Raw genomic sequence first — 17409 nt, 5'->3', positions numbered from 1 at the left:
CCAGGTCTTCATTTTTAAGTTTCTCCCTTTTTTACTTTCATATTTCTATAATTACATGTCTTATACATATTTTTCATTTCTGGATTCCCTTCAACATACTCAAATTAATTTTGGGAGATACATGAGATATGAGGTTTTGTTTTGTGTTTTTTGTTTTCTCTGCCTCATTTTGTTCTACAATGGCGGAAGTTAATACCTTCTAAAATATGACCAGCATGCACCCAGAACCAAGTGGAATACCATGCTGGTTCATTCTGTGAGACTATAATCTCTCTTCATTCCCATTCTGCCCACCTCTTTTATCTTGTTTATGTTTTGGTGGTCAATGGTGGGGCTTTCTACAAGTGTTGCTGGTTTATATAAATTTGGATTTGGCATTCTTCTAACATACAGAACTCAATACACTCAGAACCAAGAGGACTATCTTCTAGGACCCCTCAGGTAGACTATATTCTCCCTCCTATACAGCTTCTTCACCACCATCTCCCAGTGCCCCCACCCATTTTTTTTTCTTTTTCCTCTTTTTTATCTTTTTCTTTTTTTTTTCTTCTTTGGGATTTTTAACCTTTTAGTTTTTACTACTTTGTTTTAAAATTTATTTTTTCACTTTAAAGGTCCTTTTGTTTTATTTTGTTCTGATCTTCATTTTCATTTTCTGGTCTCTGACCTTGTCAAAAACATCAAGGGTGGAATTTACTTAGGTCGTGGTTGATATTTTTGACTCAGCCTACTCATGCAGCCACGCTGCACTGGACAAAATACTAGAAGGAAGAATTCAACACAAAAGAAAGAACTGGAAACAGTACTCTCGGCCACAGAGTTACAGAATTTGGATTTCAATGCCATGTCCGAAAGCCAATTCAGAAGCACAATTATAGCGCTATTGGTGGCTCTGGAATAAAACATAAAGGACTCTAGAGACTTCATTATTGCAGAATTTAGATCTAATCAGGCAAAAATTAAAAGTAAATTAAATGCGATGCAATCCAAACTGGAGGTCCTAACGACAAGGGTTAATGAGGTGGAAGAAAGAGTGAGTGACATAGAAGACAAGTTGATGGTAAGGAAGGAAGCTGAGGGAAAAAGAGAAAAACAAGAGACCATGAGAAAAGGTTAAGGCAAATAAATGATAGCCTGACAAGGAAGATTCTATGTATAATTGAGGTTCCATAAGATGTCGAGAGGGACAGAGTGCCACAAAGTATATTGGAACAAATAATAGCTGAGAACTTCCCTCATTTGGGGAAGGAAACAGGCATTCAGATCCAGGAGATAGAGAGGTCCTCCCCCAAAATCAATAAAACTGTTCATCATCTCGACATTTAATAGTGAAACTTGCAAATTCCAAAGATAAAAAGAAAATCCTTAAAGCAGCAAGAGGCAAGAGATTCTTAACTTATATGGGGAGAAAGATTAGATTAACAGCACACCTCTCCACAGAGACCTGGCAGACTAGAAAGGGCTGGCAGGATATATTTAGGGTACTAAATGAGAATAACATACAGCCAAGAATACTTTATCCAGCAAGGCTCTCATTCAGAATAGAAGGAGAGATAAAGAGCTTCCAAGATAGGAAGAAACTGAAAGAATATGTGACCACCAAACCAGCTCTGCGAGAAACATTAAGGGGGACCCTGTAAAACAAAGATGAAGCCCAAAGAAATAATCCACAAAAAAAGGGACTGAATAGGTATTATGATGACACTAAATTCATGTCTTTCAATAGTTACTCTGAATGTGAATGGTCTAAATGATCCCATCAAAAGAGAAGGGTATTGGACTGGATAAAAGAGAAAGACCCATCTATTTGCTGTCTACAAGAGACTCATTTTAGACCTAAGGACACCTACAGCCTGAAAATGAAAGGGTGGAGAACCATTTACCATTCAAATGGCTCTCAAAAGAAAGTTGGGGTAGCAATCCTTATATCAGATAAATTATAATTTATCCCAAGGACTAGTAAGAGATGAAGAGGGACACTATATCATACTTAAAGGGTCTAACCAACAAGAGGACCTAACAATCGTGAATATTTATGGCCCTAATGTGAGAGCTGGCAAGTATATTAATCTATTAATAACTAAGGTAAAGACATACTTAGATAATAACATGCTAATAGTAGAGACTTCCACATGGCACTTTCTACAAATGACAGTTCTTCTAAGCACAACATCTCCAAAGAAACAAGGGCCTTAAATGATACACTGGACCAGTTGGATTTCACAGATATATACTGAACTTTCAATCTGAACACAACTGAATACACATTCTTCTCAAGTGCACATGGAACTTTCTCCAGAATAGACCACATACTGGGTCACAATTCAGGTCTCAACTGATGCCAAAAGATTGGGATTGTCCCATGCATATTTTTGGACAACAATGCTTTGAAACTAGAACTCAATCACATGAAGAAATTTGGAAGAAACTCAAACAGGTGGAGGTTAAAGAGCATCACATTAAAAGACAAATGGGTCAACCAGGAAATCAGAGAAGAATGAAAAAGATTCATGGAAAGTAATGAAAATGAAGATACAACCATTCAAAATCTTTAGGATACAGCAAAAGCAGTCCTGAGGGGGAAATACATAACAAAACAAGCATTCCTCAGAAAATTGGAAAAAACTCAAATACACAAGCTAACCTTGCACCTAAAGGAATTGGAGAAAGAAGAGCAAGTAAAACCTACACCAGGCAGAAGACGGGGGCGAATAAAGATTTGAGCAGAACGCAATGAAATAGAGACCAGAAGAACTGTAGAAGAGATGAACAAAACCAGGAGTTGGTTATTTGAAAGAATGAATGAGAGAGATAAACCACTAGCTAGCCTTATTAAAAATAAAAAAGACTTAAATTAACAAAATTATGAATGAAATAGGAGAGATCACAACTAGTACCAAGGAAATACAAATGATTGTAAAAATGTATTATGAGCAGATATATGCCAACAAATTAGGCAATCTGGAAGAAATGGACCTATTTCTGGAATACCACAAATTACCAAAACTGGAACAGGAAGAAATAGAAAACCAGAACAGGCCAATAACCAGCGAGGAAATTGAAGCAGCCATCAAAAACTTCCCAAGACACAAAAGTCCAGGACTAGATGGTTTTCCAGGGCAATTCTACCAAACGTTTAAGAAGAAATAATACCTATTGTACTAAAGCTGTTCCAAAGGATGGAAAGGGATGGAGTACTTCCAGACTTGTTTTATGAGGCAGCATCACCTTCCCTCCAAAACCAGACAAAGACCCCACCAAAAAGGAGAATTATAGACCAATATCCCTGATGAACATGGATGCAAAAATTTTCAACAAGATACTAGCCAATAGGATCCAAACGGTACATTAAGAAGATTATTCAGTATGACCAAGTGGGAATTATCCCCAGGATGCAAGGTTGGTTCAACACTCGTAAAATAATCAACATGATAGAGCATATCAACAAAAGAAAAAACAAGAACCATATGATCCTCTCAATAGATGCAGAGAAAGCATTTGACAAAATAAAAAATCCATTCCTGATCACAACTCCTCAGAGTGTAGGGATTAGGGATAGGGGAAACATTCCTCAGTATCTTAAAAGCCATCTATGAAAAGCCCACAGCAAATATCATTCTCAATGGGGAAACACTGGGAGCCTTTCCCCTAAGAACAGGAACACGACAGGGATGTCCACTCTCACCACTGCTATTCAACATAGTACTAGAAAGCCTAGCCTCAGCAATCAGGCAACAAAAAGAAATTAAAGGCATTCAAATTGGCAAAGAAAAGGTCAAACTCTCCAGCTTCACAGATGACATGATGCTGTACATAGAAAACCCAAAAGACTCCACCCCAAGATTGCTGGAACTCATACAGCAATTCAGCAATATGACAGGATACAAAATCAATGCCCAGAAGTCAGTGGAATTTCTCTACACTAACAATGAGACTGAAGAAAGAGAAATTAAGGCATCAATCTCATTTAAAATTGTGTCCAAAATCATAGGGTACCTAGGAATAAACCTAACCAAAGAGGTAAAGGATCTATACCCTAAAAACTATAAAACACTTCAAAATAAATTGAGGAAGACACAAAGAGATGGAAAAATATTCCATGACCATGGATTGTAAGAATTCATATTATGAAAATGTCTATGCTACTCAAGGCAATTTACACATTCAATAAAATCCCTATCAAAATACCATGAACTTCCTTCACAGAGTTGGAAGAAATAATCTTAAGAATTTTGTGGAATCACCATAAAAATCCTAGAGGAGAACACAGGCAACACCCTTTTTGAACTCAGCCACAGTAACTTCTTGCAAGATACATCCACGAAGGCAAAAGAAACAAAAGCAAAAATGAACTATTGGGACTTCATCAAGATAAGAAGCTTTTGCACAGCAAAGGATACAGTCAACAAAACTAAAAGACAACCTACAGAATGGGAGAAGATATTTGCAAATGACGTGTCAGATAAAGGGCTACTTTCCAGGATCTATAAAAAACTTAAACTCAACAGCCAAGAAACAAACAATCCAATCATGAAATGGGCAAAGACATGAACAGAGATCTCACCGAGGAAGACATAGACATGGCCAACATGCACATGAGAAAATGCTCCGCATCATTTGCCATCCGGGAAATACAAATCAAAACCACAATGAGATACCACCTCACACCAGTGAGAATGGGGAAAATGAACAAGGCAGGAAACAACAAATGTTGGAGAGGATGCAGAGAAAAGGGAACCCTCTTACACTGTTGGTGCAAATGTGAACTGGTGCAGCCACTCTGGAAAACTGTGTGGAGGTTCCTCAAAGAGTTAAAAATAGATCAGCTCTATGACCCAGCAATTGCACTGTTGGGGATTTACCCCAAAGATACAGATGCAATGAAACACCGGGACACCTGCACCCCGATGTTTCTAGCAGCAATGTCCACAATAGCCAAACTGTGGAAGGAGCCTCGGTGTCCATCGAAAGATGAATGGATAAAGAAGCTGTGGTTTATGTATACAATGGAATATTACTCAGCCATTACAAACGACAAATACCAACGATTTTCTTCGATGTGGATGGAACTGGAGGGTATTATGCTGAGTGAAATGAGTCAATCGGAGAAGGACAAACATTATATGGTCTCATTCATCTGGGGAATATAAATAATAGTGAAAGGGAATAAAGGGGAAAGGAGAGAAAATAAGTGGAAAATATCAGAAAGGGAGACAGAACATGGAAGCCTCCTAACTCTGGGAAACGAACTAGGGGTGGTGGAAGGAGAGGAGAGCGGGGGGGTGGGGGTGACTGGGTGGCGGGCACTGAGGGGGGCACTTGACGGGATGAGCACTGGGTGTTATGCTATATGTTGGTAATTGAACACCAATAAAAAATAAATTTATTATTAAAAAACAATTTTTGTGGAATCAAAAAAGGCCCTGAATAGCCAGGGGAATATTCAAAAAGAAAACCAGAGCCTGGGGCATCTCAATGCCAGATTTCAAGCTGTACTACAAAACTGTGATCATCAAGACAGTTTGGTACTGGCACAAAAACAGATACATAGATGAATAGAACAGAATAGAGAATCCAGAAATGGGCCCTCAACTCTATGGTCAACTCATATTCGACAAAGCAGGGAAGACTATCCACTGGAAAACGGACAGTATCCTTGATAAATGGTGCTGGGAATATTGGTCAGCCCCGTGCAGAAGAATGAAACTAGATCATTCTCTTACACCATACACAAACATAAATTCAAAACGGATGAAAGATCTAAATGTGAGACAAGAATCCATCAAAATCCTAGAGGAAAACAGAGGCAACACCCTTTTTGACTTGGCTATAGCAACTTCCTGCAAGATACATCTATGAATGCAAGGGAAACAAAAGCAAAAATGAACTATTGGGACTTCATCAAGATAAAAAGCTTCTGCACAGCGAAAGTCACAATCAATGAAACTAAAAGACAACCTACAGAATGGGAGAAGATATTTGCAAATGACATATCAGATAAAGGGCTAGTATCCAAGATCTATAAAGAGCTTATTAAACTCAACACCCAAGACACAAATAATCCAATCATGAAATGGGCAAAAGACATGAACAGAAATTTCACCAGAGAAGACATAGATATGGGCAGCAAGCACATGAGAAAATGCTCCGTATCACTTGCCATCAGGGAAATACAAATCAAAACCACAATGAGATACTACCTCACACCAGTGAGAATGGTGAAAACTAATGAGACAGGAAACAAGTGTTGGTGAGGATGTGGAGAAAGGGGAACTCTCTTGCACTCTTGGTGGGAATGTGAAGTGATACAGCCACTCTGGACAACTGTGCGGAGGTTCCTCAAAGAGTTAAAAACAGAGCTACCCTACCACCCTGCAATTGCAGTGCTGGGGATTTACCTCAAAGATGCAGATGCAGTGAAACCCCAGAACAACTGCGCCCCAATGTTTATAGCAGCAATGTCCAGAATATCCAAACTTGGAAGGAGCCAAGATGTCCTCCGGCAGATGAATTGATAAAGAAAATGTGATATTATATATATCAGCCATTAGAAAGGGCGAATGCCCACCATTTTTTGAGATGTGGATAGAACTGGGGGGTATTATGGTGAGAGATGTAAGTCATTCAGAGGAGGACCATCATTATATAGCTTCACTCATAAGGTGAGTATCAGAATTAGTGACAGAGATTATAGGGGAAGGGGGGCAAAGTGATTGGGAAAAATTAGAGAGAGTGAGAAAACATGACAGACTTCTAACTATGGGAAATGAACAAGGGGAATTGGGAAGGAGGTGGGCGGGGGGATGGGGTGACTGGGTGGCAGGCACTGAGGAGGGCACTCGACGAGATGAGCACTGGGTGTTCTATATATATATAAATTCAGGACCTGAATTATAAAGAAGGGAGAAAAATAGAAGTAAAAACTAACCATAAAGATCTCAAAATAAAAGATATAAGCTCAATTCAATCAATAAAAGTAAATGTATCAGAATTACCATTCAAAAGACATGTATTTTCAGGTTGTATTAAAAACAACACAAGCAAAACAACATGAACTGCAACAACAACAACAACAGCTGAGGTGCCTGGGTGGTTTTTTCAGTTTGGCTTATGACTCTTGATTTTGGCTCAGGTCATGGTCTCTGGTTCATGGGATAGAGCCCCATGTTGGTCTCCATGCTCAGTGAGGAGTCTTCTCTCCCTATCTCTTTCTGCCCCTCCCCCTGATCATGCTCTCTATACCTCTAAAATAAAGTAAATAAAGCTTTTTAAAAAGGGACTACATGCTGTTTACATGGGATATAAAGCAAAAATACACAAGGAAGTGGAAAGTAAATGAATAAATAAAAATGAACTAGGTTGGGGGATCCTTGGGTAGCTCAGTGGTTTGGCCCTTGCCTTTGGCCCAGGGCGCAATCCTGGAGTCCAGGGATCAAGTCCCGCGTCGGGCTCCCGGCAGGGAGCCTGCTTCTCCCTCTGCCTGTGTCTCTGCCTCTCTCTCTCTCTATCATAAATAAATAAATAAATCTTAAAAAAATGAACTAGGGAAATACTTACTAGAAAAAATATATAGCTATATTAATATTAGGTAAAATACATTTTCAGGCAAAAAACATTATTAGGGGGAAATATTATTATTCATAATAAAATATGCAATTCCCTAATAAGATATAACTTCTTTAAACTTGTGTGCCTCAAAATATATAAGGGAAAATAAAGTCAAACTCTGACTTTATAATGTCATTTCTGAGAATGAGGATAAAAATGTGAAATTGCTTTGTAACACAGGATATCTATTGTTTTACCTTCCCTCTTGTCCTTTTCTGATAATTATACCCAGGAATTTATATTGGAAATGGAGTATGAATGGGATGAGCACTGGGTGTTATTCTATATGTTGGCAAATTGAACACCAATGAAAAATAAATTTATAAAAAAAAAGGAAATGGAGTATGACTAATAAATGCTTTAAGATGTGGAGCTGGCTAAATGGAGGCTGGATTAAAACAATGAGGATCCACCTGATATGGGAATAGGAAATTGACGGTCTGGTTCATGTGGTGGCAAATAATTTGGTTAGAATATTAGGCATTGTCCCTTGGGACTCCAACCTACTGTCCAGAGAGACTGGATCTTTAGGCAACTTGTCAATAAAATTACAGGAGTATGTTGAGTGAAAGGATACCAGAGACAAAATCTAGGATAAAGCCCTCCTGAAAGCAGATGGGAAATAAGCAGCAATTATTTAGCTTTAATAAAAGAGGAATCTGTTGCCTATTGCCATGAAACAGAGACAGCCAAGAGCCAGGTTATCATGTACCTTATGGGACGGCAACAAAATAAACTTTAGTCCTTTTCTAAAGCTGTCCAAGGAACTATGGAATTCTGGGTATTGGAATGAAGATACTGGGAGAAGTTCTAGGTATCAGGCAATCCCTCCAAACCTTACCTCTCCCTTGGGATAGCGGTACCGATATTTATCTTGGTCCCGTAGCGCAAATTCTTCAGGATAGTGTTCCTGGATTTCTTCATAGGTCATCTCCTCACAGACACCCTGAGAAAAATCATTTGGGGACAAAAGTATTGCCAAAGTGAAATCCACACAGCCTTTACCATAGTTCTGAGGCCAATGATTGTGGAAAAGCAGAACACAAGCACCTGATTTTCTGTGAACAAAGCTCTATGTTTGTGCCTGTTGTCTGAGTATATGTGTGTGTGTGTGCACGCGTGCATGCATGTGCATGAGATGTGTGGATGTGTGAATGTGTTCAGTTTGAGTATATAGTATATGGTGGGTACCTGTGTGTGGTGTTTCTCTATGATTGTCCCTATGATTTGTAGATATACGTTGTACATTTAAGTATGTATTTTATAAATATATGGGCTTAAGGATTTGAGACTGTGTGTGTATGTGTAGCACGCTGGTACATTTAAGGACATATGCCATATATTTATGTATTTGTCTCAGTATTTGTAGTGTGTTTATTTGAGTGTGTGTGTACAGGGTGTCTGAGCATCAGGGATATGCCCACATGAATGTCTCTGCAGTCTTTCTCTCAGTGTGTCTGCGGCATGCATTTCTGTGAATGTTTCTGATTACGTCTCTGGTAATCTGTGTGAGTATCTGTGTGCCTACTATGCCTGAGGTTATGTGAAATTCATGGTACTATTTCTATCATGCCATGGTATGCCTCTCTGTGTCCATGTGATGTAGCTATGTACAAAGACTGCATGTGTGTCTATGGTGAGTGTGTCCATATATATATCTCAAAGTGTGTCTCTGTGAGGTGTATGTATGTGCATGCATGATACAGGTTTAGATTGGTAGAAGTGTCTGAGAAGGATCCTATGTCAGACTAGCAGCAGGTATCTGTGAAGTGCATGTCTGTGAATATAGGCATATTTGTGATGGATACCTATGACTGTGTATGCAAGCACACACTTGTGTGCACATACATAGCAGTGCTCTTCTATTTTATAGCATTTTCCATCCCCTCTGTTCCTACCTCTGCTCCAGGACCTCTGGCAGATAAAGAAACACATATCCACAGACATCTCAGAAGACAAGAGTTAATAAATTCCTAACAGTTTCAGAGTGGGCGAGATAGAGTCTCTTCACCCAAAGAAGGAATCTAGAGCTGGGGAGCTCCTTAGGAGCACATAAGAGATAGAGTCTCCTCACCCAAAGAAGGAATCTAGAGCTCAAGAGTGAGCTCCTTAGGAGCACATAAGAGCTTCCCAAGTTCACTGAAAATTCCCAGAAATGAGGTGGGGGTGGGAAGCAATATTGGGTTTATAAGGTTTCCTTTTGATTGTGTGGATTCCAATTAGACTTTTCTGTAAGGGAGCAACAGTCTCTGGTTATTGTCTTTTGAATCATCTATTAACCTTTCTTTAGGGGTGAAGTTCACCCCTGCCATAGCCCACAATCAGCTCTGCAGTGTCAAATTTCTCTACTGATACTGTCCATGGGAGAAAGTGCACTCTATTGCATACACAAGGTCCTTCCAGATTGACATTGATTTTCTATTTTGAGGCATGCTAGAAGCCTGTTGCCTGTGGAAATGACCATTGACTTCTTACTGACTTAAGGCAAATTACCCAACCCCTTCCAATTTTATTTTTCTCATCTGAAAAATGAGGATTACAACTACCTCACAAAAATGCTTTGAATATTAGAGATGATATATGTAAAAGAGACTAGTACAGAATGTACAAGGCTTTCAAGACTCAATCAGTGGAATTTATTAACATATTATTGATCATGGAAAATAAACCAGAAACTTAGGCATCATTCTAAATTATTACTTCTTCCTTATCCTTCCCTTATAACAAATTTCTGTGATCCTATCTGCTAAATTTCTCAGAAAATCTATTCTTTTTTCTTCCCAGTCTTTACTGCTACCATCATAGCAGTTCTACACACACACACACACACACACACACACACACACAGACACACACACACACACACACAATCTATCTTCTTTGTTTATGCTACTCTCTACCTGACATACCATTCCTGATCCTCTCTACCTGGCTCACTGTTAATTAACTCTCAACTCAGCATCACTTCCTCCTGGCAGATCCTGGCTGAGTTTGATGTCCAGCCCTGACATCTGTGCATCCATGGTCTAACCTACCAGAGCCTATATCACAATGCTGTTTTGTATTTTGCTGTTTTTATTCACTATCTACTCTGTTTTGACTGAAAATTCAGTGAAGACAAGAATCTCTTTGTCTCCACCATCCCAAAGCCTAAAACAAAGTAGCTATCCAATAAATGCTTATACCACATATAGGCCAGAAGCAAGCAGTGAATGATCTCTTATGATGAAGGGCTTATATATTTGCTTGAATGTATTTTATAGCAAATATATGTGACATGTAGAACAATACTGTATATTCCTTTTCTATATATATGTATCTCTGTACATCTATAGCTGAGTACATGTGTATGTATGTAGAAATACATATATTTCTCTGTATTTATAGAAGTATATCTACAGGCAAGCAAGTTAACCTACCTACATGCAAGTTATTTATACTTGTGATAAGGCTTTTACTTTTAGGTCTAACAATCATAACCTGTGGACTGCAACCTGATGTCAGTATACCTATAGTTCAAGTGAGACAATGTGGAGGAAAAAATGCTTTTGCAAAGAGCACATGGGAATACTTGACTCTGAAGTGAGATTGCCCTGTCATGAGGGTCGGACAGTATTTCTTCTTCATTCCATCTCCAATGCCACTACTCTGGTCCATCATTACCTCTTGCCTGGACTAATGCAGCCGTCCCCATACTGATCTGCATGCTCATCCTGGCCTTCTTCCCACATAGTTTCCATGCATGACCAGAATGATCTTCCATTTTTTAATTAATTAATTAATTATTTTATTTACTTATTTATATCAAGTATAGTTAACATACAGCACCATATTAGTTTCAGGTGTATGATATAGTGATTTAATAATTCTATACATTTCTTAGGGCTCATCAAGATAAGTGTACTCTTAATAAACTGTGTCTATTTCACTCATCCCCTGCCTACCTCCCCTCTGGCAACCACCAGTTTGTTTATTTAAGAGTCTGTCTTTTGTTTATCTCTTCTTTTTCCTTTGTTCATTTGTTTTTTTTATTACATTCTACATATGAGTGAAATAATATGGTATTATTTTCTTTTTAAGAATGTGAGACACATTCAGGCCACTTCTCCTTGACTTAGACTACATCATTGGCTTCCCACTTTTAGGGCAGCATCTAAACACCTCAACATGAATTATAAAACTCCATGAACTGCCTTCCTTTCCAACCTCATCTCCCTTATGCTTCTCTTCTTACAACCTTTTGTTATAGGAGATGCAGTCTTATTTATGGCCTGCCTTTGGGCTCCATGAGGACAGGGAACATGTCTGTTCTGGCCTTCACTGGATCCCCAAAACACAGAACAGTATATGGTACATGGCTGGTTGTTGAGAAATATTTATTGAATTAATTTGGTTCTTCATAGGCACCAAAGCAGAGGCAATCCAGAGGATAACCCCAGAGGCAAGTCCCATCAATCACCAAAAAATCCATCCCCCTCCATCTCACCGCATCAATTTCATTTAGGGCCTTCCACTGCTCATAGGGAACACCGAGGGCCTCCGCTGTTTGGATAGTCCTCTTCATGTGGCTGGTCCACACCTTCAGGGAGTTGATGCCCTGGGACTGAATGAAGTTAGCCAGGGCATAGGCATACTGGGTGGTGGGGTTGCAGGTGATGAGAAGACAGGAGAAAGAGAGAGATGAAAGAAGATAGAGTAGCTGTGAGATCTGCCACAAATGGTGAAATCGTGATGAACAAGAAAGAATAAAGTTTAAATGTTCCCAGTTTATAAACAAGGACATGACAAGGATCAGGGGAATAGAAAAGGATACGTGTGTTTATGTGTGTATATGTGTGTGTGTGTGTGTGTGTTCATTGATGCTTGCTTATTAAACCCCTTAGTTATTCATTTAAATTGCCCACCTCTGGCATTTGTGGAGCCTGGGAGTACAAATGGAGGCATTCTACCCAGTTGACCTCCCTTCTCTTCCCATTTCTGCCTCCATCCTGCACTTATAGGTGCCTTGAGTACATGTTTATAGATAACCCAGTCACATGACCAAGTTCTGTCCACACCCTATTTCCACTGATTCCCATGATCCACAAACAGCAACCCCTTGGCCACTCCTTTGCCTAAGGGTAAACATCACTGTAATGTGGCCTGCTCTCAGGTTGACAGACTCTTGGATAGGCCCACACAGTCATGGAAAGCAGATGCCAGGGCAGAAGGGAAAGGGATTCTGGGTTCTGGGTACTCAGAGTATGGTCTAGAAGTAGAGGGTGTGGGATTTGGGAGACATTTCTTTTTGCCCTTGGGGATTCTCATTGCTTGAGTGGGGGTCTTTGGTACCCAGCTTCTAAGGGCATTCAAACATACTGAGTGTGTGGTCATGTGCTGGGTACCAGGGTGTCCTGTTCTCAAGACACAGCCAGTGCAGTAAGGGAAACAATGACAGCACTGAGAGGAAACATGAAGAGCTTTCAGAGCCCAAATGAGCAAGTCATTTGTTCTTCTTTGGCAAAGAGTCATGTTATTAGCCACAGATGGTATGTGAGGAACATTGACACAAATACATAGATGTGTTTATATGAACATATGCATATATACAAATATAAGCATTGTATATATCTATTCTAATTATGGATTATGATTCAGTAGTCCATGTGCTCTGGTGGAAGGAGCCCTTGACTGGGAAATAGGCAATTGGAGTTAAACTTTCCCAGCTTCCTCACATGGTCCCTGTGCTCTGGGACACATCCCTGTTTCTCTCTGGCCTCATATCTTCTGCCTGTAAGATGTGAACAGCATTAATTCAGCCTTTTCTTGTGAGCATCACATTTGATAGTGGACAAGAAGCATTCAGAGTGCTCCCTGACACACAGTAGGTGACAGCCTCTGTGATTATGGGTGATAGTTGATGGGAAAATGCTTTGTAAACTGCATGGTACACTGAGCCCATAAGCATAAATGTTGGTCCCAGGCATTTACATGTATATGCACACATTTGTGTGCAAGGGTAGTATGCGTTGTGGAGTTGGCATGTGTCCAAACTGGGGATTGAGCTGTGTGGGTAGGGCCATAGCTGAGCCCAAGCAAGAGATTCCTGGCTGCAGGTAGTGCCATGGGGCAAAAGCTGATGCCACCAGTACCTTCTATTCTTCTCTGAGGAGTAAAACAGGTGGGAGTCAAAGGTCTGGTTCACCCCAAGGGGAGTCTGTCAGTCTGAAGGTAACAGAAATGGAGCCACGAGGACCGGGCCTTCCAGCACAGTGCCTTGCCTAGGGACACCACTACCTCTGCAGAGGGGGATGCTGAGGGGTAGGCAGGAAAGCTTGGTTTTCAATTCTGGCTCTCTTTTTTTTACTGGCTGCATGACCTGGGCTGTTTTTTCTCATCTCTGGGCCTCAGCTTCTTCAGGTTTCATAAATTACTAATGATAATGCCCACCCACAGAACTGTTGTGAAGATTGAATGAGGCCACACATGTAGAAGCAGATGGTGCTGTGACTGTGCACAGGTGCCCAATAAAAGAGAGTGCTCCCTCCCTCATGAACCTCACTTTCCATTTGTTCTGCCCAAGCCATTGTTCCAGCAAGAACACTACCTGTATTAACAAGCTCAGAAACAGAGCCAAACACTAGGGAAAATGTGTGTCTTTAATTTATACTCATAATGTATAAGTTACTATATGCTTGGCTGGAGAGAAGAGACTCATGCCACAGAGTCAGAGATGGGCCAGAACTGAGAGTGTTGGAGCCTAGGGCATGGTGACTTGCCTGGGAGGGCAGAAAAGGTCAGGGGAGAGCTTCTTGGACCAAACCATGGAACAGGAGCTGGGCCCTGGAAGGGAGTCAGGAAGAGAGGGCAGGAAAAGGGCAGTAACTTGTGGGGACAAGTGCTGACAGTGGGATGACCTGAAGGAGGGGTGAGGGACTGTGGCATCAGCCCTGAGTAAGGGAGAAAATAGATTCAAGGATGGGGTACATCAGAGTAGCTTTCAGGGCATGTGATGATGCTCACCAGCTGACAGAGGAAGGCAGCCTAGGTGGAAGAAACTGCACAAGCAAATGCACAGAGTTGTGTGAGAGAAGAGAGGACCAGTCATGCAGGGGTGAAGGGTGCTCACTATAGTGGGGGTAGGAGAGCAGCCAGATCTGGGCAGGCCTGAAGTGCCAAGACCAAGCTGCAGATGCTATTAGTGCATGGGAACCATTCAAGGATGGGTTAAGGCTGAGCGGCTGATTGGGTGGAAGAGCGAGTGTGACCAGAACCTACTTTTACCCTGTCACTGAATTCTCCCATCATCAGGACCCAGGCAGTGGCTGTACCACCCACCCACAGCCCACCTGGGCCAGTTAATCCAATGCCTGGGGGTGTGGGGGATCCTTCCTACCTGCTTGCCTCGAGCTGAGAGGCCAGAGTCACCTCCGATGCGGCCTCTGAGGTTGAGTTCACTCTCACCATGCCGGCATAGGTAGATGGAGCGGGGTGTGACGTGGATGTTCATGAGATAGTAGACTGTGCGGCTCTGGATGTGGTCCTGTACTCGGTTCACCATGTAGCGTGTGCCCACATCGAAGATCTTGATGTAGGATAGGTGGCTGGGCCGGCCCAAGCAGGAGCAAGGGCAGCTCAGGGGATGATGGTGGAGAGGCTGATCCCAAGACAAAGCCCCAACCACATACCCTGCCTTCAAGCCTCTTGTACAGTGCACCCTTCACCCATCTTTCCTCTAACAAAATGCCATGCCTTGCCCTATTCTGGGTACCTGTTCTAGAGACTTCGCTCCTGTCCACCCCGAAGAGCTCACTGCCTGCTACCATATCCCCCTGTCTCCTTTCTTCAGTTTCAGTTTGATCCAGGCTATCTTTTCACATCTACTTTTTACACTCCAGTCATCTGGGCTCTCTTCTTTGTGGTTCACACTCCTGAAAAACTCAGAGAAAAGCTGTAATCCCATGTCCCTGGCTGCCTTCCACATCCTACTGGCAGCTCCTGAATTGCCTACTCATGCTTTTAAATCTCAAGCTGAGCTCTGTACCTCTATTCTTTAAGTCTCTGCTATGATATATTGTATTTGACAGTCTATAGGCAGCTACCAGATTGGGTCTGTATGCACTTGTGTCTGTGTGTGTATGTCTCTCTCCTCACTCAGAACGGGAAAAGTGTTGGTTTTTTTCCCTGTAATGCAGTTAACAAACACACCCTCTTCTGTTTTAAGCCTTGTGCTTGAGGTGGGGACTCAGCATCTGCCCTTTGGGAACTCTTAGGCCAGTCAAGAACATGGAAACACATGGCCAATGCTAAACACCCCTTCCATAAACAGTCATTCACTCTTTGTGAATGTGTGCCAAGTATTGGGATATGGGAATACAGAAGTGGTACACAACATGGAAATCTTGTGGTCCTTGTTTCAAGCCCCCCTTTTATCTCTCTTAATTCTGTGCTCTAGTCATGAACTAATAACTAAACACAGGGTGATAATCAAACTATTCAATAACCTGTCTGAAGAGGAGCTGGGAATGGGCAGCACTGACTAGTCAAAAGATTAGAATAATGATCTTATGAGGCCCCTGCTGTGCCAAGCATGAATCTTTTAGTTGTTGGACTATAAGGGAGTTCAAGGAAATCCCTGGGAAGAGGTAGGGAAGGCTGCAACAATGGGGTGACAGACAGCAACCCTGGGTGCACAGTAGCAAAACAAAGTAAATAGAAATAGCTATACTAACCCAAGTCATGTAAGTCAGTGGCTGATGGGTTTGGCCTCAGAAAGCCTCTCTTCTGATCTTCCTAGAGAAGCCTTTTTTATCTCTGAAGTTTTATTTTTATTTATTTATTTATTTATTTATTTATTTATTTATTATTTATTTATTTTTTATTGGAGTTCAATTTGCCAACACATAGCATAACACCCAGTGCTCATCCCACCAAGTGCCCCCCTCACTGCCCATCACCCAGTCACCCCAGGCCCCCGCCCACTTTATCTGTACCATACTTAATCATGCCCATCCCTGTCATCTGTGTCAATGGTTCCCACAGGACACTTGCTGAGCACTTTTTTGCGTATGTATATCTGTCAAGGAGTGAGGACTTCAAAATACATAAATCCTCATAATCATCCTAGGAATAAGGGATTATTAGCTTTGTTTTATAGAAGAGGAAAATAAAACACAGAGAAAGGAAATGATTTGTGTAAGGTCAATCTCTCCAACTATCTTATCCAGAACTCTCAGAACCAAGGGGTAGAAAATATCTGATGTAGGCTTGTTGCCTAATGACTGTCTGTTCTTGATGCTAGGTCCTGGATAGCTCTAAGAGAACTTCTGAATTCCTCAGTTAGTCGGACATTCTAGGTGCCTTCACACACTGGCCTTGCTTGGCCTCACTTCATGGTCCCGCACCCACACCTATGCCCACAATTTCTCTGTTTCAATCTAGCCTTCGTTCTTTTGCTAGAATATTCTCTAAACTCCTGTACTCTTATTCAGATTTAACTACACCATTCCAAAATGCTGTTCTATTTCCTTGAAAAGATATTCCTTGCCTGCTTTCCAAAGCTGAGTTGCTATGCATCCATTCCTCAAGAACCAGCACATTCAATCTCTCTAGGAAGTCTTCTTTGAGCCTTGGATCATGTGGAGTCATTTATAGGTGCTTCCCACCAAAAATATTATATTAGCTAGTGCCCACCTCTTACCATGTGTAATATAAAACAAAAGTTATAAGCTATATTACAATATGAAGAGGTCCTATGAATTTTTTTTCATTTTGACCACATTGATGCTGGTTTTGAAGTTAAAATAGCAAAAGCTTTCCAGA

The 17409-nt window shown here is 41.0% G+C and overlaps 1 protein-coding gene across 7 annotated transcripts in view; it reads right to left on the bottom strand.

The window, feature by feature from the left end:
- Positions 1-17409, bottom strand: part of PFKFB1 (6-phosphofructo-2-kinase/fructose-2,6-biphosphatase 1) — a 73360-nt gene that overhangs the window by 15783 nt on the left and 40168 nt on the right. For 6 of the 7 annotated variants that reach the window (XM_077887656.1, XM_077887654.1, XM_077887658.1 and 3 more), the window contains 3 exons: positions 14984-15191; positions 12095-12241; positions 8450-8554 (listed from right to left, as the gene is read on the bottom strand). In XM_077887656.1, coding sequence (XP_077743782.1) covers positions 8450-8554; positions 12095-12241; positions 14984-15191 — 460 coding nt within the window. The remainder of the gene's footprint in view (positions 1-8449; positions 8555-12094; positions 12242-14983; positions 15192-17409) is intronic. The other variant, XM_077887659.1, reaches the window with a different exon arrangement.

The sequence above is a fragment of the Canis aureus genome, chromosome X, assembly GCF_053574225.1.
Source record: "Canis aureus isolate CA01 chromosome X, VMU_Caureus_v.1.0, whole genome shotgun sequence".
NCBI classification, from domain to species: domain Eukaryota; kingdom Metazoa; phylum Chordata; class Mammalia; order Carnivora; family Canidae; genus Canis; species Canis aureus.
This window is presented reverse-complemented; position numbering and strand designations above follow the sequence as displayed.